The sequence below is a fragment of the Monodon monoceros genome, unplaced genomic scaffold (assembly GCF_005190385.1).
Source record: "Monodon monoceros isolate NGI ecotype Baffin Bay Population unplaced genomic scaffold, NGI_Narwhal_1 Super_Scaffold_20, whole genome shotgun sequence".
In the NCBI taxonomy this organism is placed as follows: domain Eukaryota; kingdom Metazoa; phylum Chordata; class Mammalia; order Artiodactyla; family Monodontidae; genus Monodon; species Monodon monoceros.
The window spans coordinates 34,957,461-34,984,528 of NW_021703777.1; the positions used below are offsets into that span (position 1 = coordinate 34,957,461).

A 27,068-nucleotide genomic window follows, 5' to 3' on the forward strand; every position below is an offset into this window, starting at 1 on the left:
TCCTGACTTTTGCTTATTTTCTCAATAGTTTGAAGGTAGTATTTCATATAGTGGGTTCTACCCTCTCACATCCTTCCTTTCAATGTTCGAAACACAACAGTACTCCTAAGTGTGTCGTAAAGACATTTTACCATGGTCCTCTGGTGATTTTATGGAAGAATGTCAACATTTGACAGCCACCATCTGACGAAGGGCATGTCACTCTTCTGAACATTAGCTGAAAGATTCTGATCTTTTCGAATGGATTAGAAGCTAAATCCTCAGAGACAAACATACAGCCCTCTGTGCACTCATGCATGAAGATCTTGAACAGCGTCTTTCTCCAGCTAGGGGAATTTAATAGCCCTAGGCTTTATGCGAGAGTTTATGAATCGGAAGTTGGGATGAGAATTTAAGTATTGCAGACCCAAGCTTTTCCAAAGGTCTACATGTCTTTAGCTAGATTATATAGAAAAAAATAAACTTCTAGTTAATTATGACTTTGTAGGTGCTAGCTCTAAGCATATCCTACCCATTTTAATTACAATATTAACTTTAAGCTTTCAAATTACATTAGCAAAATCCAAAATAGATAATCCAAGAAACAAAGAATCTCGTTTTCTAGAATAGACTCAGATTTATGTATTGTTTTTGTACTCTAGTCTTCGTATTTATTTCTGTCTCACCGTCAAGTGCTAAAAGACAGAACGCTTAATTCAGGTAACTTTAAGTCTGGCCAGTGAATCATATCAAAATCCATTTGTACTAAAGTGCTTGTGAATGAGTCTTACTACTTTCTGGATGGCTACTGGCTTAGAACTTTCTTTCTTTTCAACTGTCTTCTTAAAGACTGTGCATAAGAATGAGGGGGTATTTGGGAAGTATCCCCTGAGATTTTCACAGATGCAAGTCTGCAGTGCATGAATGGTCAATGTAATGGCCACAACCATGGCTTCTGAAGTCAAGTCTGGCCCCATGGGTCTGAGGTAACTTCACCTCTCAGACAATTCCCAAAAATATAAATGGAAAAAAATGGCATCTACGTCAGAGCGATAAGTGAGACCATGCACAATTCAGGGTGTACTGTCAGTGCTCAGTAAAACGTGACTAAGTATGAAAGAAAATTAGAATGTACCAAGTTGTTTAAAAATGTTTAGCACCATTTTCAACAGTAGGTGTCGCTCTCTCCCTAAGTGCTGGAAGGAGTTGCCTTCTGTTAGTTCAGACACCGGTGTGTTCCAGGAGTATTAGGGAATGAAAGCAGATGATAAAAGAATTCCCTTATATACCTTACAACTAAACAGCACAGTTTTAGGTACAGCCCCCAACTTGCTGTTTGAGATTTAAGAGATTGATTAAATAGACACACACACACACACACACACACACACACACACACACAGCAGTAAGGGTTGGAAAGGGAGAATGAAAAAGGCCATAGAACCAGGTACTAGTTAGAAAACACGGTCTAGCAAGAGTCTCAGCTGTAACTTTCTCAACTCTTATTTGAACCTCTTTACTGTATAAGTGTTAAAAAAAAAAAGAAAAAAGAAACTTACCAGAAGATGGCTCCATGTTTTTTAAAAATTACAATTTGGTACTACCGTATACAAAGTTAGAATTATCACCTCTTGCCTTAAATTAGACTCTAGATACTTGAAATTAAACCAGCCCTAAAAAGTTTAGCTCCATTCTTCTTTACATTTTCTAAGTGGAGAAAAGAGCTGCTTCGATATCCTCCATTTTATTAGGTCAATAGAATTTCCCACAATAGGTAGCCTGATAAATACATGTTGAGACTGCCAAAAGTTTAGCAAATGAAGCACTTAAAAAGACAAAAACTATTCCTTTTATGACAAAATTTAATAATTTAGTGATTTCTGTACTTTTCCTGAAAAGAATAAAAGGTGACAAATGATGCTCAAAATTGGAAACCAAATAATGAAACAAAATCACATTTATTTCAATAGCTCCAAGTGCAAATACAGCAAATCAGTACACAAAGTTTCAAGATACAGCTTTAAGTATAATGAAAACTTGATATACAAAAAAGAAAGGGTAAATAGCAGAAATAAAGCTCAATGTTTAAAAAATTCAAGTAACCTGAAAACCTTTCGACTAAAATAGTCTTTCATCAATTCAGAAATGCCTTAATTTATAGATAAGAGTAGTACATTACAGTCAAAAAGGACTTCTCAGAAAGAGAATCACCCCAAACTGGTCAGCTCCAGATAAGAGCAGAAATTCCTGGTGCTGGCTATTTCAGAGTTAGCACTCACTCACACTATACAGATTGGTGTGGTTCAACCCATGGCATCTGATCTTTAAGCAAATTCCAAAATAGTGTTTAAAGTTCAGTACTACTAAGAGTTCTTGAAATGGCCACTACATATTTAAAAGGTTTGAAGACCAATTTCAGCTTCAGGCCTATGGTACAACTTGGGAAAAAGACATACATTAATATTCCTTCCATTACTTAAATCCTTTTTGTAAAGTTAGCAACATGGCCTTTAAAGCTTCCTCAGGGAAACTGTACTTAAACATATAAAAGTTCCCACTAGGAAGATAATTAGAAGTTGTTAATGTTCTTTTTATCACTTAGCAACCAAGACACATGTTTATTTCCACTCCCCAGAAGCAATGTTAGCTACTAGCTTCAATTCAGGAAATGTGTATCTGCAGGAAGGTTTATGTGAGATGCTTATTCAGTCTTTTTCTCAACCTTCTTCATTTTCTCAATGTAGGCAGTAAATTGAGAGTCTGTTCCAAAAAGTCTATCCCACCATGTAAATGTCGAAGCATAGTTTCCAATGAAGTTCATGTGGTGGAAATCGTGATGCCGAGAACCAGCATAGAAAGGAATGAGATTTAAAGGGTTGAGAGGAATGTCATAACCACTGAAATAAAAATGATAAAGAGTATTAAGAAAGTAAATACACCTTAATCGACATTTTCATTGATAGTAATATGCTTGTTAACCATTCAAATAACATTCCACTTTACCTAAGTCACTTATTTCTGACATGTTTACAAAAGACAAAAACTCACAGCAAATGGTGCATATTCTAGAAACCACTTTAAGAAATAAAAAAAAAACTTCAACAATTAATAGACATTAATAATACACATCAGGGGATGAAAGAGGGGTTATAGTAATGAATCTTTAGACATAGATTTTCATGACTTTTTTTTTTTTCTGTTTTAGAAGACTTTCTCTCCATAGTTTGTAACACCCATACTACTACATATTTTTTAGTTAAAGTTATATGAAATTAGTACCAAGCATTACAAAGGTTAAACCTGAGGATTACTGTTTTGCAACTTTTAGAGTACCCACCTTTATTTCTAACTACAAGTCTAAAATCTGATATCTACAATTATACCAGTCTGAATCACCCCAATCCTTCCTGCCCTTAAGGAGTATGAAGGGGGAAGGAAGGAGAAAAGAGCAATGGAAGGAAAGATTGAAGGAAACACCATCTACCACTTTTCTGCCTAAGACTAGAAGCATTAATTTTGCCAATTTAGTGACTCAGAAACAATTCCTAGAATTTCATATTCTGCTTTCACAGATGAAAATTCCCAAATAAAAATGCAATAAATATATAATCATTTTTAAATGATGAAAAATTAGGATATTAGGAATTTGAAAAGGCATTTAATAGAAATAATTTACCAAAACATGCCTTCCAATCAACAGAAAGGAAGCATGTGAAATATGAACACATCACAAGCAGTTTTCATCAGTGCTGGGCAGTGGAGTACACAAATGTTTTATTCAGTGAATCCATTCGGTGGATGTTTCAATATTTTTTTCAAGTAAGAGTTAGGTTTAGGTTCCTTACAGAAGGATAAAGTAATTGCTGCTCCTGAATTACAGTATTTAACCAAATTTTTAAGAAAACAACAAGAATATTTTCATTTGAACAGTGTTTCAGGAAGACTCTGCAAGGCATGAAATCCAAAACGCAAGAGGGAAGAGATATGGGAACATACGTATATGTATAACTGATTCACTTTGTTATAAAGCAGAAACTAACACACCATTGTAAAGCAATTATACCCCAATAAAGATGTTAAAAAAAAAAAACTGACAGATTTTACTACATAAAAATTTAAAACTTCACAACTGCAAAAGAACCATCAAGAGTTAAAATTCAAATGACAGATGGAGAGAAAATATTTACAACATAGGTAACAAACAAAGCTTACACATGAACCAATAGGTTATAAAACGTATAGCCTTAACAGAAAAACTGGCAAATGATATAAAATGGTAATTCAAAGAAAAAATTACTGTTGGTCAACAAGCACAAAGACAGGTTGAGCAGAAGGACGTGCTCTCACTCCCTCTTGTGAGAGCACTGGAATCACAACTAACTGCTGAACAATCATCGACAGGAAGACACTGGAACTCACCAAACAAGATACCCCACATCCAAAGACAAAGAAGCCGTAATGAGACGGTAGGAGGGGCACAATCACAATAAAATCAAAACCCATAACCGCTGGGTGGGTGACTCACAAACCAGAGAACACTTATACCATAGAAGTACACCCACTGGAGTGAAGGTTCTGAGCCCCACATCAGGCTTCCCAACCTGGGGGTCCAGCAATGGGAGGAGGAAGTCCCAGATTCAGACTTTGAAGGCTAGCAAGATTTGACTGTGGGACTCCGGCTGGACTGTGGGAAACAGAGACTCGACTTGTGGAAGACACACACAAAGTAGTGTGTGCATCAGACCCAGGGGAAGGAGCACTGACCCCATAGGAGACTGAACTAGATGTACCTGCTAGTGTTAGAGGGTCTCCTGCAGAGGCGGAGGGTGGCTGTGGCTCACTGTGGGGACAAGGACATTGGCAGCAGCAGTTCTGGGAAGCACTCCTTGGTGTGAGTCCTCCCAGAGTCTGCCATTAGCCCCACCAAAGAGCCTCTAGGCTCCAGTGCTGCCTCAGGCCAAACAACCAACAGGCAGGGAACTCGGCCCCACCCTTCAACAGACAAATGGATTAAAGTTTTAGTGAGCTCTGCCCACAGAGCAACACCCACCTCTACCCACCACCAGTCCCTCCCATCAGGGAGCTTGCACAAGCCTCTTAGAAAGCCTCATCCACCAGAGGGCAGACAGCAGAAGCAAGAAGAACTATAATCCTGCAGCCTGTGGGATGAAAACCACATTCACAGAAAGACAGACAAAATGAAAAGGCAGAGGACTATATACCAGATGAAGGGAACAAGATAAAACCCCAGAAAAACAACTAAATGAAGTGGAGATAGGCAACCTTCCAGAAAAAGAATTAAGAATAATGATAGTGAAGATGATCCAGGACCTCGGAAAAAGAATGGAGGCAAAGATCAAGAAGAGACAAGAAATGTTTAACAAAGACCTAGAAGAATAAAAGAACAAACAAACAGAGATGAATAATACAATAACTGAAATGAAAAATACACTAGAAGGAATAAACAGCAGAATAACTGAGGCAGAAGAATGGATAAGTGATCTGGAAGGTAGAATGGTGGAATTCACTGCCACGAAACAGAATAAAGACAAAAAGAAATGAAGATCGCCTAAGGGACCTCTGGGACAACCTTAAATGCACCAACATTTGAATTATAGGGGTCCCAGAAGGAGAAGAGAGAAAGGACCCAAGAAGATATCTGAAGAGATTACAGTCGAAAACTTCCCTAACATGGGAAAGGAAAGAGCCACCCAAGTCCAGGAAGTGCAGAGAGCCACAGGCAGGATAAACCCAGGGACAAACATGCCAAGACACATAGTAATCAAATTGACAAAAATTAAAGACAAAGAAAAATTATTAAAAGCAACAAAGGGGCTTCCCTGGTGGCACAGTGGTTGAGAGTCCGCCTGCCGATGCAGGGGACATGGTTCGTGACCCGGTCCGGGAAGATCCCACATGCCGCGGAGCGGCTGGGCCCGTGAGCCATGGCCGCTGAGCCTGCGCGTCCGGAGCCTGTGCTCCACAACAGGAGAGGCCACAGCAGTGAGAGGCCCGTGTACTGGAAAAAAAAAAAAAAAAAAAGCAACAAGGAAGGGCTTCCCTGGTGGCGCAGTGGTTGAGAATCTGCCTGATAATGCAGGGGACACGGGTTCGAGCCCTGGTCTGGGAAGATCCCACATGCCGCGGAGCAACTAGGCCCATGAGCCATAATTACTGAGCCTGCGCGTCTGGAGCCTGTGCTCCACAACAAGAGAGGCCACGACAGTGAGAGGCCCGTGCACCGCGATGAAGAGTGGCCCCCGCTTGCCATAACTAGAGAAAGCCCTCGTACCGAAACGTAGACCCAACACAGCCAAAAATAAAAATAAATAAATTAAAAGAAGGCTCAACATTAAAAAAAAAAAAAAAAAAAAGGGAAAAACGACAAATAACATACAAGGTCACCCCATAAGGTTAACAGCTGATCTTTCTGCAGAAATTCTACAAGCCAGAAGGGAGTGGCATGATATAGTTAAAATGATGAAGGGGAAGAACCTACATCCAAGGTTACTCTACCTGGCAAGGATCTCGTTCAGATTCAACAGAGAAATCAAAAGCTTTACAGATAAGCAAAAGCTAAGAGAATTCAGCACCACCAAACCAGCTCTACAGCAAACGCTAAAGGAACTTCTCTAAGTGGGAAACACAAGAGAAGAAAAGGACCTACAAAAACAATGCCCAAACAATTAAGAAAATGGTAATAGGAACATAAATATCAAGAATTACCTTAAATATGAATGGATTAAATGCTCCAACCAAAAGACACAGGCTCCCTGAATGGATACAAAAACAAAACCCGTATATATGCTGTCTACAAGACATCCACTTCAGACCTAAGGACACATACAGACTGAAAGTGAGGGGATGGAAAAAGATATTCCATGCAAATGGAAATCATAAGAAAGCTGGAGTAGCAATACTCATATCAGATAAAGTAGACTTTAAAATAAAGAATGTTATGAGAGACAAGGAAGGACACTACACAATATCAAGGGATCAATCCAAGAAGAAGATATAACAATTATAAATATATAAGCATCCCACATAGGAGCACCTCAATACATAAGGCAAATACTAACAGCTATAAAAGAGGAAATTGACAGTAACGCAATAATGATGGGGGACTTTAACACCTCACTTACAACAATGGACAGATCATTCAGACAGAAAATTAATAAGGAAACAGAAGCTTTAAATGACACAATAGACCAGATAGATTTAATTGATATTTATAGGACATTCCACCTGAAAAGAGCAGATTATACTTTCTTCAAGTGTACATGGAACATTCTCCAGGATAGATCACATCTTGGGTCACAAATCAAGCCTCAGTAAATTTAAGAAAACCAAAATCATATCAAGCATGTTTTCTGACAACAACGCTATGAGATTAGATATCAATTAAAAGGGAAAAAAATGTAAAAAACACAAACACATGGAGGCTAAACAATACGTTACTAAATAACCAAGAGATCACTGAGGAAATCAAAGAGAAAATCAAAAAATACCTAGAAACAAATGACAATAAAAACACGACGGCCCAAAACCTATGGGATGCAGCAAAAGCTGTTCTAAGAGGGAAGTTTATAGCTATACAATCCTACCTCAAGAAACAAGAAAAATCCCAAATAAACAATCTAACCTTACACCTAAAGGAACTAGAGAAAGAAGAACCAACAAAACCCAAAGTTAGTAGACGGAAAGAAATCATAAAGATCAGAGCAGAAATAAATGTAATAGAAACAAAGAAAACAATAGCAAAGATCAATAAAACTAAAAGCTGGTCCTTTGAGAACATAAACAAAATTGATAAACCTTTAGCCAGACTCATCAAGAAAAAGAGGGAGAGGACTCAAATCAAAATTACAAATGAAAAAGGAGAAGTTACAACAGACACTGCAGAAGTACAAAGCATCATATGAGACTACTACAAGCAAATCTCTGCCAATAAAACGGACAACCTGCCAGAAATGGACAAATTCTTAGAAAGGTAAAACCTTCCAAGAATGAACCAGGAAGAAATAGAAAATATGAACAAGCCAGTCACAAGTAATGAAATTGAAACTGTGATTAAAAATTTTCCAACAAACAAAAGTCCAGGACCAGACGGCTTCACAGGTAAATTCTATCAAACATTTAGAGAAGAGCTAACACCCAACCTTCTCAAACTCTTCCAAAACACTGCAGAGGAAGGAACACTCCCAAACTCATGCTATAAGGCCACCATCACTGTGATACCAACACCAGACAAAGATGCTACAAAAAAAGAAAATTACAGAGCAATATCACTGATTAATATAGATGCAAAAATCCTCAACAAATTACTAGCAAACAGAATCCAACAACACAGTAAAAGGATCATACATAAGGCAAATGTTAACAGCTATAAAAGAGGAAATTGACAGTAATGCAATAATAGTGGGGGACTTTAACACCTCATTTACACCAATGGACAGATCAAAGGATAAAATCCTTTTATCCTGGGCTAAAAGGATTTAGCCCAGGGGTGCAAGGATTCTTCAATATACACAAATCAATCAATGTGATACACCATATTAACAAATTGAAGAATACCATATGATCATCTCAAGAGATGCAGAAAAAGCTTTTGACAAAATTCAACACCCATTTATGATAAAAACTCTCAAGAAAGTGGGCACAGAGGGAACCTACCTCAACATAATTAAGGCCATCTATGACAAACCCACAGCAAACACCATTCTCAATGGTGAAAAACTGAAAGCATTTCCTCTAAGATCAGGAACAACACAAGGATGTCCACTCTCACCACTATTATTCAACATAGCTTTGGAAGTCCTAGCTATGGCAATCCGAGAAGAAAAAGAAATAAAAGGAATACAAATTGCAAAACAGAAGTAAAACTGTCACTGCAGATGACATGATACTATACACAGATAATCCTAAAGATGCTACCAGAAAACTACTAGAGCTAACCAATGAATTTGGCAAAGTCCCAGGATACAAAATTAATGCACAGAAATCTCTTACATTCCTATACACTAAACAATGAAAGATCAGAAAGAGAAATTAAGGAAACAATCTCCCATTCACCACTGCACCAAAAAGAATAAAATACCTAGGAATAAACCTACCTAAGGAGGTAAAACACCTGTACTCAGACAACTATAAGACACTGATGAAAGAAATCAATGATGACACAAACAGATGGAGAGATATACCATGTTCTTGGATGGGAAGAATCAATATTGAGAAAATGACTATACTACCCAAAGCAATCTACAGATTCAATGAAATCCTTATCAAATTACCAATGACATTTTTTATAGAACCAGAAAAAAAAATCTTACAATTTGTATGGAGACACAAAAGACCCCGAATTGCCAAAGCATCCTGAAGGGAGAGAACAGAGCTGGGGGAATCAGACTCCCTGACTTCAGTCCATACTACAAAGCTACAGTAGTCAAGAAAATATGGTACTGGCACAAAAACAGAGATATAGATCAATGGAACAGGATAGAAAGCCCAGAGATAAACCCACGCACCTATGGTCAACTAATCTATGACAAAGGAGGCAAGGATATACAATGGAGAAAAGACAGTCTCTTCAATAAGTGGTGCTGGGAAAACTGGACAGCTACATGTAAAAGAATGAAATTAGAACACTCCCCAACAACAATACACAAAAATAAACTCAATATGGATTAAAGACCTAATGTTAAGACAGGACACTATAAAACTTAGAGGAAAACATAGGAAGAACACTCTTTGACATAAATCACAGCACGATCTTCTTTGATCCACCTCCTAGAGTAATGGAAATTTTAAAAAAATAAACAAATGGGGCCTAATGAAACTTAAAAGCTTTTGCACAGCAAAGGAAACTATAAACAAGATGAAAAGACAACCCTCAGAATGGGAGAAAATATTTGCAAACAAATCAACAGACAAAGGATTAATCTCCAAAATATATAAACAGCTCATGCAACTCAATATTAAAAAAAACAAACAACCCAATCCAAAAATGGGCAGAAGACCTAAGTAGACATTTCTCCAAAGAAGACATACAGATGGCCAAGAAGCACACGAAAAGCTGCTCAACATCATTAATTATTAGAGAAATGCAAATCAAAACTACAATGAGGTATCACCTCACACCAGTTAGAATGGGCATCATCAGAAAATCTACAAACAACAAATGCTGGAGAGGGTGTGGAAAAAAGGGAACCCTCTTGTACTGTTGGTGTGAATGTAAACTGATATAGCCACTAAGGAGAACAGTATGGAGGTTCCTTAAGAAACTAAAAATAGAATTACCATATGACCCAGCAATCCCACTACTGGGCATATACCCAGAGAAAACCATAATCCAAAAAGACACATGCACCCCAATGTTCAGTGCAGGCACTATTTACAATAGCCAGGTCATGGAAACAACCTAAATGTCCATCGACAGAGGAATGGATAAAGAAGATGTGGTACATATATACAATGAAATATTACTCAGCCATAAGAAGGAATGAAATTGGGTCCTTTGCAGATACGTGGATGGACTTAGAGACTGTCATACAGAGTGAAGTAAGTCAGAAAGAGAAAAACAAACATCGTATATTAACGCATGTATGTGGAATCTAGAAAAATGGTACAGATGAACCAGGTTTGCAAGGCAGAAATAGAGACACAGATGTAGAGAACAAACGTAGACACCAAGCGGGCGGGGTGGGGTGGTGGTGGTGGGATGAATCGGGAGACTGCGAAAAAAAAAGAAAAAACCCAGCACAAAGACAGCCATGCAGCCTCACCATCCCCTGGGGAATGCAGTGCATAACCCTGAAGGCTCTCTGCCCTCCTACTGACCAAGATTAACAAGACTGTAATGTTCAGTTTGCAAAGGGTGTTGGGTGCAGGGAAAGCATTCTTACAGGTTCCTGCTGGGCGTGTAGAGAGGGGCCCTTTTGGAGGGCAGTTCTGCAGCACTTATCAGAATTTTATTTCGTTTTCTCAAATGATACATGAATATACTCTCACCATAAAAATGACAACAGCCATAGATAGGAATGTAAAAAAACCCAAAAATTATTATTTGAACTTTTATCCAATGATTATGTTCTCCTGTTTATTAAAAATGGTAACATTAACAAGGTTAACTTCTCCTATTACTCTACTTAGGAAAAAAGATAACCTATGACAATGATTACGGTGCATGAAATGGGTGAAGGTGGTCAAAAGGTATGAACTTCCAGTTATAAGATGAATAAGTCTTGGACATGTAATGTACAGCATGGAGGCTGAAATCAACAATCCTGTGAATCTGAAAGTTGCTAAGAGAGTAGATCTTAAGAGTTCTCGAATTTGTAACTCTGTGTAGAGATGAACAGTGTGGTGAGCATTTTGCAATATATACATATATCAAACCATTATGTTGCACACCTAAAACACAATGTTACATGTCAGTTACATTTCAATTAAAAAAAAAACAGAAATAAAGATAATCTATGACCATGAAAAAAGGATATTTTATGATACTTTTACCTGAATAGAAACCATAGCTTACCTATGGACATCAATAGTTTCTATCAAACGAATGGTTACCCAGGCCCAAAGAAGAATAACATGATCACATAAAAGCATGATTCCAATGAAAAATCCAGTTCCAAGAATTAAGGTTTCCAGAGGATGTGCATATTCAGCTTCCATTCCAAATGGAGCCTAAAATAAGTAAGAATTGCTTAATATATTGTGATGGTTAATTTTATGTGTCAACTTATCTAGGCCATGGTGCCCAGCTGCTTGGTCAAACACCAGTCTAGAGGCTGGTGTGAAGGTCTTTTTTAGATGTGATTAACAGTTAAGTCAGTAGACCATGAGTAAAGAAGAGGACCCTCCATAACCCAGGTGAGCTTCATCCAATCAGATGAAGGCCTTAAAAGCAAAGACTGACGCTTCCCAAGAAAGATGGAATTCTCAAGACTACAATACAGAAACCCTGCCTGGTTTCCAGCCTGCTGCCCTAAGGAATTGAGATCCAGGCCTGCAACATCAACTCTCACCTGCGTTTCCAACCTGTGAGCTGCCCTACAGATTTGATTCACCAGCCCCCACAAGTGCATGAACCAGTTCCTTAAAATAAATCTGTGTGTGTGTGTGTGTGTGTGTGTGTGTGTCTCCTATTGATTTTGTTTCTTTGGAGAACCCTAATATATATATTCTAATTTATTTATGTATATCGTTTTATAAAATTATATCTCTTCTATATGTTATGATAGTACAGTCATCCCTAGGTATCCCAGGGGGATTGGTTCCAGGACCCCCATGGATACCAAACTCCAAGGATGCTCAAGTCCCTTATATAAAATGGAGCAGTATTTGCATATAACCTATGCACATCCTCCCATATACTTTAAATCATCTATAGATTATTTATAATATCTAATACAATGTAAATGCTGTGTAATTGTTGTAAATACAATTTAAACGTTATGTAAATAGTTGTCCACTCGAGGCAAATTCAAGTTTTGCCTTTCGGAACTTTCTGGAATTTTTTTCCCAAATATTTTCAATCCTCAGTTGGTTGAATTCATGAATTCAGAACCCATGGATACTGAGGATCAACTATATATCTAGCCATACATATATAAACATTAACAGTAATTCTCAATAAAAATGTTTTTTTGTTCTTACCAAACATTAAAAGGTCTAGGGATGTCCTTAAAACAATCTATTTTAATAGCTGTCTTTGATGGTTTGAGATAAAGGCATTAAACAATTGACTTGAATTCTAATTTTGGTTTATGCACCTGAATTTGTTCTGCCAAGAAAGGGATGTTTGGTTTATCATATCATGTAATTAGGATCAATGCAGAACATACCAAAATAACAAATTTGACAAAGCTAACATCAAAGCAGTTCTGATAAAAATCACTGTTTTGTGGGAAGGAGTTAGCAATGATGTGGAAATGTGTTAAAACTAACTTGGAAATTGTTTTAGGAATTTAACGATTCAAGGTTTGTTGTTTTGGGTTCCCACTTAAATGACCTTAACAGCACTAGAGGCCTCTATCAAACTGCCAGGGACCCAACTGTGTGAGGATAGTGCTCTGGACCCAAAGACAAAAATGAACGATTTCACGTAACATTTTTCTTTCAGGTCTCAATTTACCATGAAATTAAGATATTAAAGAAAATCTGAAACACAAACTCCCTTTGTGTTTAGGTGTGTGTGTATTATATTCTTAACAATCATGCCAAAGGAAAAAGAAATAAAAACATCACTGACAGTTTTTTTTAAAGTCCAGGAGATTTTTTTTTTAAATGACATTTTTGCCTCTAATATAAAAAAATGGATTAAATGTAGTTCTAACATACCTGAAACTCATGATGAATTTTATGAATATGCTTATATATTCTTTTGTGGTGTAAGAGCCTATGCAGGAAATAGTGCCAGGTATCCTCAATCACTGCACAGCCAAAGCATCTTGCCAAAAGCATGTACCTTTAAGATGAAAATACTGTAATGAGGATTAAATAACTTTTACTTAAACAATCTAGACTTTTACCTGGGATCACTGCTGGAGACACTGCATAAAAGCAAATACCAGCTTGACCTAACTGGTTTTATTGATCAACAAATTCTCAAAACAATACACATAGATGCAAGCTAGCTATATGATACCACCTGAAGAAGGGTTAAAGAAGCTGACCACCATACCAATTCTAATTCGCTTAAAAAAAAGTCACAGGTATAAAGTCAGAGTTAAGAAACAAAACTCAAAACTTCTAGGAAAAGAGTAACATTGATAAAGGACTTGAATTAAGATTAATAAGAGTAAAATCATCGTTTTTTTCCTGACAAAGAGAAGCATATAAGTGCAATGGGCAAAATATATTTTATATACATATGAACACATACACAGAAATTCTTTTATATGTTGAATATACAGTAATAGGAAAAGCACATATCTATATACTGTACATCTGTATTCAGGTTAAGTCAGAACAGAGAGTTGAATACAAATAGTATTTGAACACAAATATTTATGCTCAGATAATATATATTTCTGTCTGTATGGACATAATTTTTATAAACTTCACAAACTATTCTCTCATTTTTTCTTTCATTTTAGACTTAAAATGCAATATATTTTTTCTTGGCATAAGCATGTGTATCTGTATACAATCATATAATGGATGCTATGGAAACTTTTGATGCAAGAAACTCACCTTCCAATAAAAATATTACACTAAAATATAGAAACATATAAAAATGGGGACATTTTAAGTTTCTGTTACGGTTTACTTTTCTACGTTTTATTTATTTCCAAAGTTTAGAAGAAACAAACAATGACCAAATGAAGAAAGAAAATAACATTAAGGATATTTTAATTGAATGATAAACCATGACTGAGTATAAAAAGCAAATCTTCATCTACATACCATCTTGGCATTGTTTCCCAATCATAAGGAATATTAAAATACTCTGTAAAATAATAGGTTCCACAAATCAAAGGAAGCTGGATACAAAAGTGATTAAAGAGAAGTACTTTAAAACATTTCCATTGATTTTCCCATGTTTCTGGTTTATCCTATGGAGAAAAAAAATCAAAATATTTAGTATTAGCCTCTGCTATCAGGAGTTTCACCTGAAAACTAGAAGTAAATTCCTAGCTTTTTCTCTAACGTTTATATGGGGACTTAAGTTTATATTATTTAATTAATCCATGTTATGTGAATTCTATATTATAATTGCTGTGTTACAGTAACTAAGGTCCAGGAACCACAACACACACACACACACACACACACACACACACACACACACTTCTAAAACCTTGACAACTATCGATATTACCACTACTTTAAATAGGTGAAGAAATTGTCAATAGACAAACCCAGGCATAATGGTCCCGATGATCTCTACAAACCAAAGGAGCACTACAGAACGAATAACTCTTGTGTTTGCTGCCCACAGATCATTTACTTCTTTTATCAGGAATGCCAGAGAGGAAGAAATGTGTTACGCTAAGACCACGGTTGGGTTCTCCCAATTGCTGAGGCAGCTGCACACATAGCATTGGAAGCCTTATTACACAGGTAAATCAACACTGCCAGCCATTCAGCGGTTTTCATTCCCAGAAATAAGTGCATTTTTGTTCTTATACATTGACAGAATTAGAAACTCTCTGAGCTGGAAGAACTTAGAAAACAAATGTGTCCAGTGGTTCCCAAAGAACGGAGAGCTACTGCCCACAGATGAAGTTCACAGATTAAAGTCAAAATGAGGAAGTGAGATTACTGTAGTGAAACGTTCACAAAACCTCATCAGGATTATCGACTTGCTTAACAAGCCATATATAAAAGTCTAAAATTTATTCAATTTAAAGGGGTGCAATTAGTTAAAAAGTGCTTTTGGTTTTACAAAAAGATGGTGATAATAGTTATTGCTTTGTTTTAAATGTCCTTACCTAAAAATTCAGAAACTTACCAATGCAAGTGTTTTAACTGAACCGTAATATCCCAAGGATGAAACCACTGACCTCAGCAGAGGCCCAGAGGTCAAGCTCCCTGCCCAGGATCACACAGGCAGTTATTAGCGGAACTTGGACTAACTAAAGTCTAGGGTTCCAGTGTTGTTCTTGAAATTCTTTGGGAGAGTTACCTTCCCTGACAAAAAAGAAACAGCATTCAACTGGTAATCAGTCTGGAGAGCTGGCTCTAACCTCTGGGGCTCCGTGAAGCTCACATCTCAGTCTGCTCAACAATAAAATGAGGAAATTAGGCGAGATAATTTATAATTGTCTATTTCTACTCTGAGCATGATCTGACCCTGCTCCTCCAAACTTCCAGTCTGTGATTGGGGACAAAATAAATGGAAGATTCTGGCTTGGGCCAGCAAAGGCACTCTTTTTCCCATAGAACTATGTTTAAATGACTTGTGATATCCTGGCTAGACTCTAATACTGATGTAGCTGCAGAAATTAACACAAAAATGAATCAACTGTAACTAAAAAATCACATGTTTTACTGTTTACCAGGCCCACAGACTTCAGACAGAATGTTTTTAGTGTATAAATCCTTGAGGAAAATCCCTAGAGAATTATCAAGACGTAAGACTTTAAAAAATCCTGCAAGGTCTACTTCATTACTCTCTCATTCCTGTGAATATTCTCCCCAGTAGCAAGCATGTGCATTAGCTGTCTATTCTGTTTCAAAGCAGAGTTTTCAGTGTTAGCTCCACCAGCAACTTTTTCCTGTACCCTCACTGTTTCAGGGTATCTGCCTTTAAAATGTGTAAACCTGTGTACACTGATTTTTTGGCTTGTTTTTAAACCCCCTTATATTGTGAAAACTTGTACTGATTATCTTCACAACTAATTTTAGTATCAAAAAATCTCAAAGCAGGGACCTTAATGGTTGTGAAAGTCAAGGAAAGACATGCTAAGTACAGACTTGAAGGCTTTCGATCTCTGTTTATCAGTAACTAGTTGTAAACTAGATTACTTCTTGTCCTTTCTTTTGCCACATTTTATTCTAAAGTCTTCATAAAACCTTGAATGAAACAGGCCTTTCTCTCTCTGAAAAAGTTACCACCTCTGACCAGTGAGTCAACTGTAGAGGGCAGAAGACAGACAGGGATACTTTGGCCTGGACAGCCATACAACAAATCAGCCCCATAAATAAACCAATGGGTGACCCGTGGCAGCCAGAATTCCAAACATGCACAAGAACTTAGACATCCAAACTCAATTCTGCCTTTCAAAGTAGGCCTTTTTATAAGAAGTATTCCGGAAATGTTGTGCCCTTTATTTACGGTAACAGGATACTCTCCTTTAGGCCACAGCCCTTTTAATTCCTTCTCCCTTTACCCTTTGTTCTTCCCTCCTTTGGCTTGGAGTCCACAGGCAGCTGACCCTCTGCACTATCCCCAGAGAGAATCAATGTTAGTACTTGCTTAAAGTGAGACTCACTGGGAGAGGCTACAAAGAGAAGAGACTGGTCGGAGAGGATGTGTGCACTGACTGCCACCCGCCATGGACTCAATGAGTACAAACCAGTCTCCTTAGGTGAACACTCCCAAGATGCCTGCTTTCCACCAAGACTGTGTGCCCTTGAGTTTGAGTTTGGCATGACTTGTTGAAAAAAGTTAACAGTAAGCATTAGAAACTATCGTGGGTTTACCAAGTGTCAACAAATCATTTCTTTTTCTAACAAGCTGGTGCAGATTCCTTCCTGGGAACTGTGTCAAACTCATTAGTCTACACATTACTAGAGTTCACTATTTTCCCTATGTTTAAAACTGAGAAGAGGCACTGCGTATATCTCAACACTTTGCCATGCATAGCAAGCTCTCAAGAAACATTTAGTACACTGAAGTGAATACCTAGAAGCTAGGAACATCATCATTTTGGGGGGGATGACATGAATGCTGCAGAATTACCATGATATATTTAGGGTAAAAACAAAACCTTAACAGTCTTGATCAAAGTCTCAGCATATTAACATACATTTAAGAGTTGAGACATCAAGGGCTGGAGTGAACTGCAAAATAATACTCATGAATCCCCATAACCTTCCCTTCCAGCTAATTTTAAAATTAAAATTTATGTATGATAAAACCTCTCCATAAAGTGGGTACAGAAGGAACATATCTCAACATAATACAGGCCACAGATGATAAGCCCACAGCTAACAACATACTCAATGGTGAAAAGCTGAAAACATTTCCTCTAAGATAGGAACAAGACAAGGATGACCACTTTTGCCACTTTATTCAACATAGTATTGGAAGTCCTAGCCACAGCAATCAGACAAGAAAAAGAAATAAAAGAAATCCAAATTGGAAAGGAAGAAGTAAAACTGCTACTGTTTGCAGATGACATGATACTACACTATACATAGAAAATCCTAAAGATGCCACCAGAAAACTACTGGAGCTCATCAACGAATTTGATAAAGTTGCTGGATACAAAATTAACACACAGAACAGAAAACTGTGAGACACGGATCAAAGACACTGAAAACGACACAAATAGATGTAAAGATATACTGTGTTCACAGACTGGAAGAATCAATATTGTTAAAATGACCACACTACCCAAGGCAATCTACAGATTCAATGCAATCCCTATCAAAACACCAGTGGCATTTTTCACAGAACTAGGACAAATAATTTTAAAATTTGTATGTAACCACCATAAACCTCCTAGAAGAAAACATAGGCAGAATACTCTGACATAAATCGTAACAATATTTTGTTGGATCTGCCTCCTAAAGCAAAGGAAACAAAAGCAAAAATAAACAAATGGGACCTCATTAAACTTAAAAGCTTTTCTGGACAGCAAAGGAAACCTTTGACAAAACAGACAATCTGCTGAATGGGAGAAAATATTTGCACATGATATGACTGATTAGGGGTTAATATCCAAAATATACAAACAGCTCATACAATTCAACATCAAAAAAAAAAACTGATTAAAAAATGGGCATAAGACCTGAACAGACATTTTTCCAAAGAAGACATACAGATGGCCAAAAGGCACATGAAAAGATGCTCAACACCACTAATCATCAAGGAAATGTAAATCAAAACCACAATGAGGGCTTCCCTGGTAGCGCAGTGGTTGAGAGTCCGCCTGCTGATGCAGGGGACACGGGTTCATGCCCCAGTCCGGGAAGATCCCACATGCCGCGAAGCGGCTGGGCCCGTGAGCCATGGCCGCTGAGCCTGCGTGTCCGGAGCCTGTGCTCCACAACGGGAGAGGCCACAACAGTGAGAGGCCTGCGTACCGCAAGAAAACAAAACAAACAAACAAAAAAAACCACAATGAGATTTCACTTCACACCTGTCAGAATGGCTATAATCAAAAAGACTACAAATAACAAATGTTGGCGAGGTTGTGAAGAAAAGGGAACCTTAGTACACAGTTGGTGAAATCTAAATTGGTACAGCCACTGTGGAAAACAGTATGGAGGTTCCTCAAAAAACTAAAAATAGAACTACCATATGATCCAGCAATTCCACTCCTGGGTATATATCTGAAAAAAATAAAAACACTAATCTGAAAACACCCACAACGTTCATAGCACCATTCTTTACAATGGCCAAGATATGGAAGCAACCTAAGTGTCCATTAACAGATGAATGGATGAAGAAGATGTGGCATATATACACAATGGAATACTACTCGGCCATAAAAAAGAATGAAATTTTGCCATATGCAACAACATGGATGGACCTGGAAGGTATTATGCAAAGTGAAATAAGTCAGAGAAAGACAAATATGTATGTTATCACTTACATGTGGGAAAAAACCCCCAAAATAAATGAACAAATATAACAAAACAGACTCACAGATATAGAGAACAAATTAGTGGTTACCAGCAGGGAGAGGAAAGGGGGAAGGAGTGAGAGGTAGGGGATTAAGAAGTACAAGCTACTATGTATACAACAGATAAGTAACAAGGATATATTGTATAGCATAGGGAATATAGTCAATATTTTATAATAACTTTAAATGGAGCATAATGTATAAAAATTTTGAATCACAATGTTGTACATCTGAAACTAATGTACTGTACATCAACTATATCTCAGTAAAAAAAATTTTTTTAATTAAAACTTATAAACCCAAATTAGATAAACATCACATCTACTTAAGGCACAATTTAACAAATTATTCTTGAAACCTTAACAATAAATGCTCTAGGGTTGTGGTGTCCAATATGGTAGCAACTAGAAATGTGGCTATTGAACATTTGAAATACAGCTAGTCTTTACTGAAATGGGCTGAAATTAGTGTAAAATATACACTGGATTTCAAAGACTTATTATAAGAATAAGAACATAACATATCCCATTAAAACTTTTAAATTTTGATTACTTACTGAAATGCAACAGTTGAGATTTATTGGATTAAATAAAATATATTGCTAACATTATTTTCCCTATTTCTTTTTACTTTGTAATGTATTCTACTAGAAAATTATACACGTGGCTTCACTGTATGTCTATTGGACAGCGCTGATCTAGTCTATTTTGAGTTATAAAGTTATATTTACCTTAAAAATATTCAACAAGACTAATGACAATACTCCATTGCAAGTCCATCATACTCACCTTTTGAATTTTGTACTTTTTCATGTAAGGTATAAATTGAAACAAGAATCCAGGTAAACAGAACAAGAAATAAAGGACCTCATGAACTATGAGTGATCCCCATGTTGCAATCTGGAACTTTGTATAATTATTCAACATATAGTTCCAAGCATTTTTAAATGGTTCCTGCAGAGGATTCTCAGGTAAAAGTGAATCTACATATTCCACAGCCAAGGATGGTGAACTAAAGATGCTGATACTTTCATTTGTTGCCATTTTTCAAATCTCTGCAGACGGCCTTATAATTCTGCAAAAATAAGTAAATAAATAAATATATAAATAAGCAAGCTAAACAATGAAATTCTAAGAAAACAGTTTTTAAAATGCTTCTGATTAATTTTAAAATTACTATAGGAGTGCCAATCGCTCAGGTACTAAACATGATTAAAAACCCCAGTCTACAGGATGTCATCATCACCTCCATTTATGGTGTATGATTTAAAAGTCACCTGTTAACTTTCAAGAGCAGGATCTAAAGAACAATAGTGGATAAGAAATTTCAAGCCATCTTTAGAGACTTTTCAGTGTGGTCTCCAGGAAAAACTTGTAATTTCAATGAGCAATAGTTGGGTCACTTAAAACTAAAAGAATCTATAAAGAAAAATTCTGCCAAACATGACTTCATAAAAATTAAATACTTATAATGGTGAATAAAAAGACAATCATAAATAAAGTCAAAGATCAAATGACAAACTGGGAAAAATATTTCCAAAAATTATGACAAAGGGCTACAATGAGTGCTTTAGAAAAAGCCTAAAAACCCAACAGAAAAATGACAAAGACCATTCACGGAAGGTTCACAGAAAACTAAATACAAATGCTTACTAAGCAAATAAGCAGTTCAATTTGACTCAAATAGGAAATGCATCCTAAAACAAAATCTTTAAGTTTCATAATGCCCAGTACCCAGTAACAATTTGGGGAAACAGGCACCATTGTACATTGTTAATGGGAGGATTAGTCTATAAAATTCACAGTATTTATTACAACTCAAAATGAATACACCTTTTGACCCAGCAATTTTCTCACTCAAGTGTACCAAGATGAGCACACTAAGACTGAAAGAAGCATTGCTCATAATAGCAAAAAGAAAGAGAAAAAAGTAAAACAAAATGTTAAGTCCATCAACAAGAAATGAATTAAATAAATTCTATCAGGTCCTTCCAAAGACACACAGCTACATAAAAGGAGGAAGATCTACATGTTCTACATAGAAAGATGTCTAAGATACAGTGTTGTGAAACAGCAAGTTGCAGAATGTATAGCAAGAACCCCACTTATATTTTTGTGAAAAGGTTATATACTTTATGCAGTTTTGTGCATATGTACATATGACAGACACACACACAAACATAGAAAATGTACCGAAAATGCATATGTATACACGGTTGGGGGGATTATGAAGAGGAGAAAGATTTTACTTTCCATTTTATACCTTCTTACAATTTTAATTTTTTTCATGAGCATGTTTTACTTATTTAATAAATAAGCTTAATAGGTCACCAAATCAAAAACAGAAAAACTTATAAAGAATGTCACTTTCCTAAAAATGTTTACTGATGTCCCTAATTTATGAATTATGATGGGCCACTCTAAAAACAAATATATTAAGCCTCGGAAACTCTTAATAGTATTTAATGCCCCCTTCCCCCATAGACCTCTTATCATAGAGGATCCCAGGAAGCTTAGCCAGCTTCCTCAGGACTCTGAATTCACTTTGCATCCCTATTCCTCTGTCCTACTCATTCTCAAGTGACTTACAGCATGGGGACTATTGTGCCACAGCCTCTGCTCACTCACCCCCTCCTCTAAGACTGTCTGGTCTTGTGTTCTCATCCTACCTCATCAAGAACTTGTCCATCACTTACTCTTTCTCATCTTTCCCGCTTCACTGAGTTCATCCCATCAAGTTTAAAAACATACTCAAGGGCTTCCCTGGTGGCGCAGTGGTTGAGAGTCCGCCTGCCGATGCAGGGGACACGGGTTCGTGCCCTGGTCTGGGAGGATCCCACATGCCGCAGAGCGGCTGGGCCCGTGAGCCACAGCCGCTGAGCCTGCGCGTCCGGAGCCTGTGCTCCGCAACGGGAGAGGCCACAACAGTGAGAGGCCCGCGTACCACAAAAAAACCCCCAAAATACCCAACATACTCAAGTCCTCCCTTCTTGGGAAAAGTTTTCCTAACCTCCATCACCTCTCCCCCAAGCCACTGTTCCCTTTCTCTTTTTCTTTGGACCAACCAACTTCTGTCTCAAGGGAGAGATCAACATACAGCCTCTGACTGGTTAATTCTCACATACAGAACTCACTCAACTACAGCTGACCCTTCAATAACACAGGTTTGAACTGTGCAGGTCCCCTTAGACTCAGATTTTTTAAAATAAATATATTGGAAAAATTTGGGGAGATTTGCACCAATTTGAAAAAATTCACAGATAAACCACATAGCCTAGAAATATCAAAAAAAAATTAAGAAAAAGTTAGGTATGTCATGAATGCATAAAATATATGTAAATACTATTCTTACACAGGCATAAAGTGAGTGATATTTAATATAAAATTAATGTGTTACTGCAAACCAGCCTATTATCAGTGAAGTGTTTTTTTAAAAAAGTAACAATGTTTCCAATACTGTATTATGGATATGACTAATACTATGCTATAAAACTTTATAATGATTCATTTATTAGTGTATAGGCTGAGCTACTGTAAAGCAATAGTATCGACTACACGAGGTGACCACAAAGCAATCATATTGCTGCTTCTTCATTATCAATGCATGAATCCTTATACATGTAAATAAATATGAATTTCTTTTTCACATTATCTTTTCATTTTTGATGTCTGGTGTTAGTAATATTCATAACATCCACAGTGTTTTGTATCATATAAGACAATGTTGATGTAGGTACTGACAGACCATTCATCTTGTAAAAAGACATAAACTTACGGTATCAATAAATACAGCACAGTACTGTAAATGTATTTTCTCTTCCTAATTTTTTAACGTTTTCTTTTCTCAGCTGTTTATGTTATTGGTAAGGCTTCGGTCAACAGTAGGCTATCAGTAGTTCAGTTCTGGAGGAGCCAAAAGTTATGTGTGGATTTTCAACAGCCCAGGGGTTTGGCACCCCAATCCCCGAGTTGTTCAAGGGCCCACTGTGCTTGCAGTCTAGGTCCCCATCCACACCAAAATGTCTTCAATATTCTAAATTACAAAATAAAAGTTGTTCCAATCCTCATTTTTCATGAGGTCGTTACCATATCCAATGATGCTAAACCAACACCAGTTACTAGCTGTGTGACCTTGAGCAAGTTAAGTCATTTCTCTAAGCCTCAGTTTTATTATCTGCAGAATGTAAAGAATAACAATAGTAACTAGATGATGGAAATCTTTTCATGATACACATGTATATCAAATCACCACAACATACACTTGAAATATCTTACAGTTTTGTCAACTGTACCTCAAAAAAGCTGAAAAAATAGGGAATAACGATATAGTTCTTCTCATGAGTCCAAGAAATAATGCACGTGAAGTACTTAACATAGGACCTGACACATGGTAGCTACAAGAAGCTAACAATTATTAAGGACTTTCTATAGGCCACTAACTTCTAAGAGTGTTACATGCTTTCTCTATATTAAAGACTTTAATCCTTACCACACCTTCAAGGTAGGCACTTTTATTATCTCCATTTTACAAATGAAAAACTGAGGTTTAGAAAGATTAAGTAACTTTCCCAAATTACAAGAAAGCTACGTGGGGGAGCCTGTGCTCACATTCATTATGCTATACTGTGATCCGAAATAATAAAGCACATAAATATTATAGTAAGAGAGGAATAATTCCCACAGTTTACCCAAGCCCCTTGAAAGAGTATTCCATATAGCTGCCTTCATTTTCACATTTCCCATCCATTCTCCAGCAATTACAATCTGTTTCCTATTCTAATCAATGCACTGAATTTACTCTTACTAAGTAAAATCACTAAGTCTCCTAGCTTCCAGATCCAACAAACATTTTTTTAAGTTTATTTTATCTGGCCAGTCTGGAAGATTAGATACTTCTCACTTTGAAATGCCCGCCTTTCTTGGTTCTTGGGATTCATATGTATTCACTCTGATTTAATGTGTGGTACTATGTGCAGCCACTGTGCTCCCTGCTGCCCTCACCCCTGACTTCAAAACATAAAACCTAGTGAGGAATACAAAGAAGTAACCAAATTGTCACAAAATCTGAGACAAGAACAATAAAGGGTTGGAAATATAGAACAGAGAGGCCCAGGGAAAGAGGCATCCTAGAGAAAGAGGCATCTAAACTCAAGCCTGGAGCATGGAGGGGAGGTGACTAGATTAAAAGAGAGTAAAGTCGGGTGCGATGGGGTTGGGGGGGGATAGTTTTGAAGAGAGGAAACATCAGTTCCAAAGACTCAACCGGGAGATGAGAAAGGATACAGCACTTTCTGATTTAGTTAAGTCTGTGGTACAGCTTTTGAGAAAGGAAGACTCAAGAATTGAGGCTGAAGAGTTTCCCAGAGATGCTTTCTTTACTCCTTCCAACTATTCTAGATTACCTGGAGTGAGCTAATCTGCTCCTGTTGCGAGAATATGCTGATATCCACAATCTCTCTCTCTCTCTCTAGGCCTCTCTCCTAAACCCCAGGTTCTGATTATCCAAAAATCTACTGGTCATCTCCAATTCAGACAGTTCAGAGGTACGTCACAGTCAACATGTCCAACGTGTTCCGCCACTGCCTCTTGCAACCCTACCCACACACTCCCTACCTCCTGTACCACGCAGTGAACTGGTGCCACCACCTACTTAGCCATCTGGGACAGAATGTTCCAGACCTCTATCTCTGCTGCCCGGGCTAAGTCTTCACACACTTACCCTATTTAGAGATAACTGCTTTAATTAACATTCAGGAGTTTACTCTCCAGGCTCAAGGGAGGGAAATGGACACACTGTTGACAACTGAAGCAAAAAATAGGAATTAAAGAGGAAAGGGGAAGGGAAATAAAGAGTGGATTTTCTTTTCCCTTTTTCACCCTTGCACAACTGGATTGACCGGAGGCCTACTACAGTCTCAGACAAAAGAAATGTAGTCGTTTGTGGATTCCCTTAGTAACCTTCAAGTTTAGCTGTCGGAGTGCTGTCAGCAGTGCCTGCCCTTCGCCGTGCCCGGATCGCGCCTCCAAGCGTGCCTTTCTAAAACCCTCCCTCCAGAACACGATGCCAGCATCCATCTAAACAGCAGACAGGCTTCACCACCCCTTCTCCAGACCCTTAGAGTTCCAGCGAGCGCCTCCCCACTGATAAAGACATAGGCCTCTGCTCTCCTCCTCTCTCACCTTCTCGCCCCCACCCTCGGTATTCCTACAAGAAGGCCTCTGACCGTCTTCCGCTTGGGCCTCTCTGCCCACGAAACAGCGTCCCTTGCCGGTACGTCCTCTGCCCAACTCCCATTCATCCTTCAGTACCCTCCTCGGACGCTCTTCCCAACCGCACGGCCCGCTGCACACACAAACTGATCTTGCCCCCTTCCTTTTGTACAACTCTGGTCACACTGGCACACTGGGCTGTGACCACTGTCCCAGACGGCTGAGGGCCGTGCCCGGTTCCGTTCCGACACTGACTGAGGGATTTCACCCTTTTCCACCCGTACCCGCCGCCTCGCCCTCCATCCCGGCCTCCATCCGCGGCCAGCGGCCGTATCCTCTTCCACCCCGGCCCCTCACCTGCGCACCGCTGTACCTGCTGCCGTCTCCTCCCGAGCTTCGCTAGGCTCAGCCGCTCGGGCGGTTCCTCCCGCCGTTATTGGCTTGCGAGGGCCCCCGCCCCGCCTTCCGGGCGCTGTGATTGGTCTGCGCAGCTGCCGGCATCGTGTGACTCGTGCGAATGGAGCACTGGTGCCGCGGCCATTGGCTGAGCGGATGGAGTGAGGATCGTGAGAGCTGGGCGTCAGACCAGTAGCGGCGCCGCGGAGCCTGGGGGCGGGAGCGCACAGCCAGGTAGGTGGGGCGGAGGTGAGACAGTGAGGGGTCGCGTATCAACCTCGGACCCGCTCCCAGGCGCCTGAGCGGTCGGGGGGGACAGCGATTCTGCGGGCTGTGAAGTGTTTTCGCCGCGCTGGGTTCACAGGTCGCAGCTTTCGCTGGTGCACCCCGAGTTTAGACCATCTCTTTCTCTTCCCCAGCGCCCCTTGATAACTCCCACGTTTACGTTTACGTTTACGTTTACGTGGGAGATGGGGAACTTCAAATGCAGCGCCATTCCCGTTTGCGGACGGGAAGCCGAGGGTGCGGGAGGTTTAGGAGAGACTGGACGCGGCAGTTGGCCCTGCCCGCGGGGAGACCGCCGCCGCGGACCCGCACGGGGCTCACACTTGCAGCCAGGCTTGACCGCCTTCCGCCCCTGCAGGGGTGCAGGAGTGTGCACGGATGGGGGTCATCCACGAATTTAAGCTTTCGCTTAAGAGAGCCTTTTAAAACTTGCACAAGGGCAACACGCGGTCTAGTTGAAGGCACTTTCTATGCAGGACTTTGTACAAACGGGATAATGTCGCTTCTCATGGCTGTGATCGGACTGGCTCTCCTGCCTGAAATAAGGGGTCAGGTACCATCTGCTTTAGGAAGCCCCTTCTTGAGGGATGTGTCTCTTGTTAGGTCCAGTGACCTCTACCCATTCATCTAACTGTCCCATGTGTTTGACACCCACGTTCTTTGTAAAGTATCATGACAGAAAAATCACATCAAATGAAAAGAAACGGGATCTGTCCCTTGAGTGTTCAGAGCCCTGTCTTTAGGAGGTCTATGGTGTCCTGGGGTGGATGCTGTGCTGCACCACCTAGGTGCCCCCTTCAGGACTAAAGCAGGTCTTCAGCTACTGAATGTTGGCAAAAAGAGCCACTTTCCCATGGCACAAGTCCCTTTCCAGGGGGCAGCCTGAGTCCAGTGA

General features: G+C 38.8%; 1 protein-coding gene across 1 annotated transcript; it reads right to left on the reverse strand.

The window, feature by feature from the left end:
• Nucleotides 1–1,909: 1,909 nt before the first annotated feature.
• MSMO1 (methylsterol monooxygenase 1) lies at nucleotides 1,910–25,917 on the reverse strand. The gene is made up of 6 exons (XM_029236112.1): nucleotides 25,850–25,917; nucleotides 20,072–20,357; nucleotides 14,392–14,540; nucleotides 13,324–13,450; nucleotides 11,513–11,667; nucleotides 1,910–2,876 (listed from the first exon to the last, which is right to left on the reverse strand). Exons 2-6 carry the CDS (start codon nucleotides 20,324–20,326, stop codon nucleotides 2,681–2,683), a joined length of 882 nt encoding a protein of 293 aa, XP_029091945.1. The 5' UTR covers nucleotides 20,327–20,357; nucleotides 25,850–25,917; the 3' UTR covers nucleotides 1,910–2,680.
• Nucleotides 25,918–27,068: the final 1,151 nt, after the last annotated feature.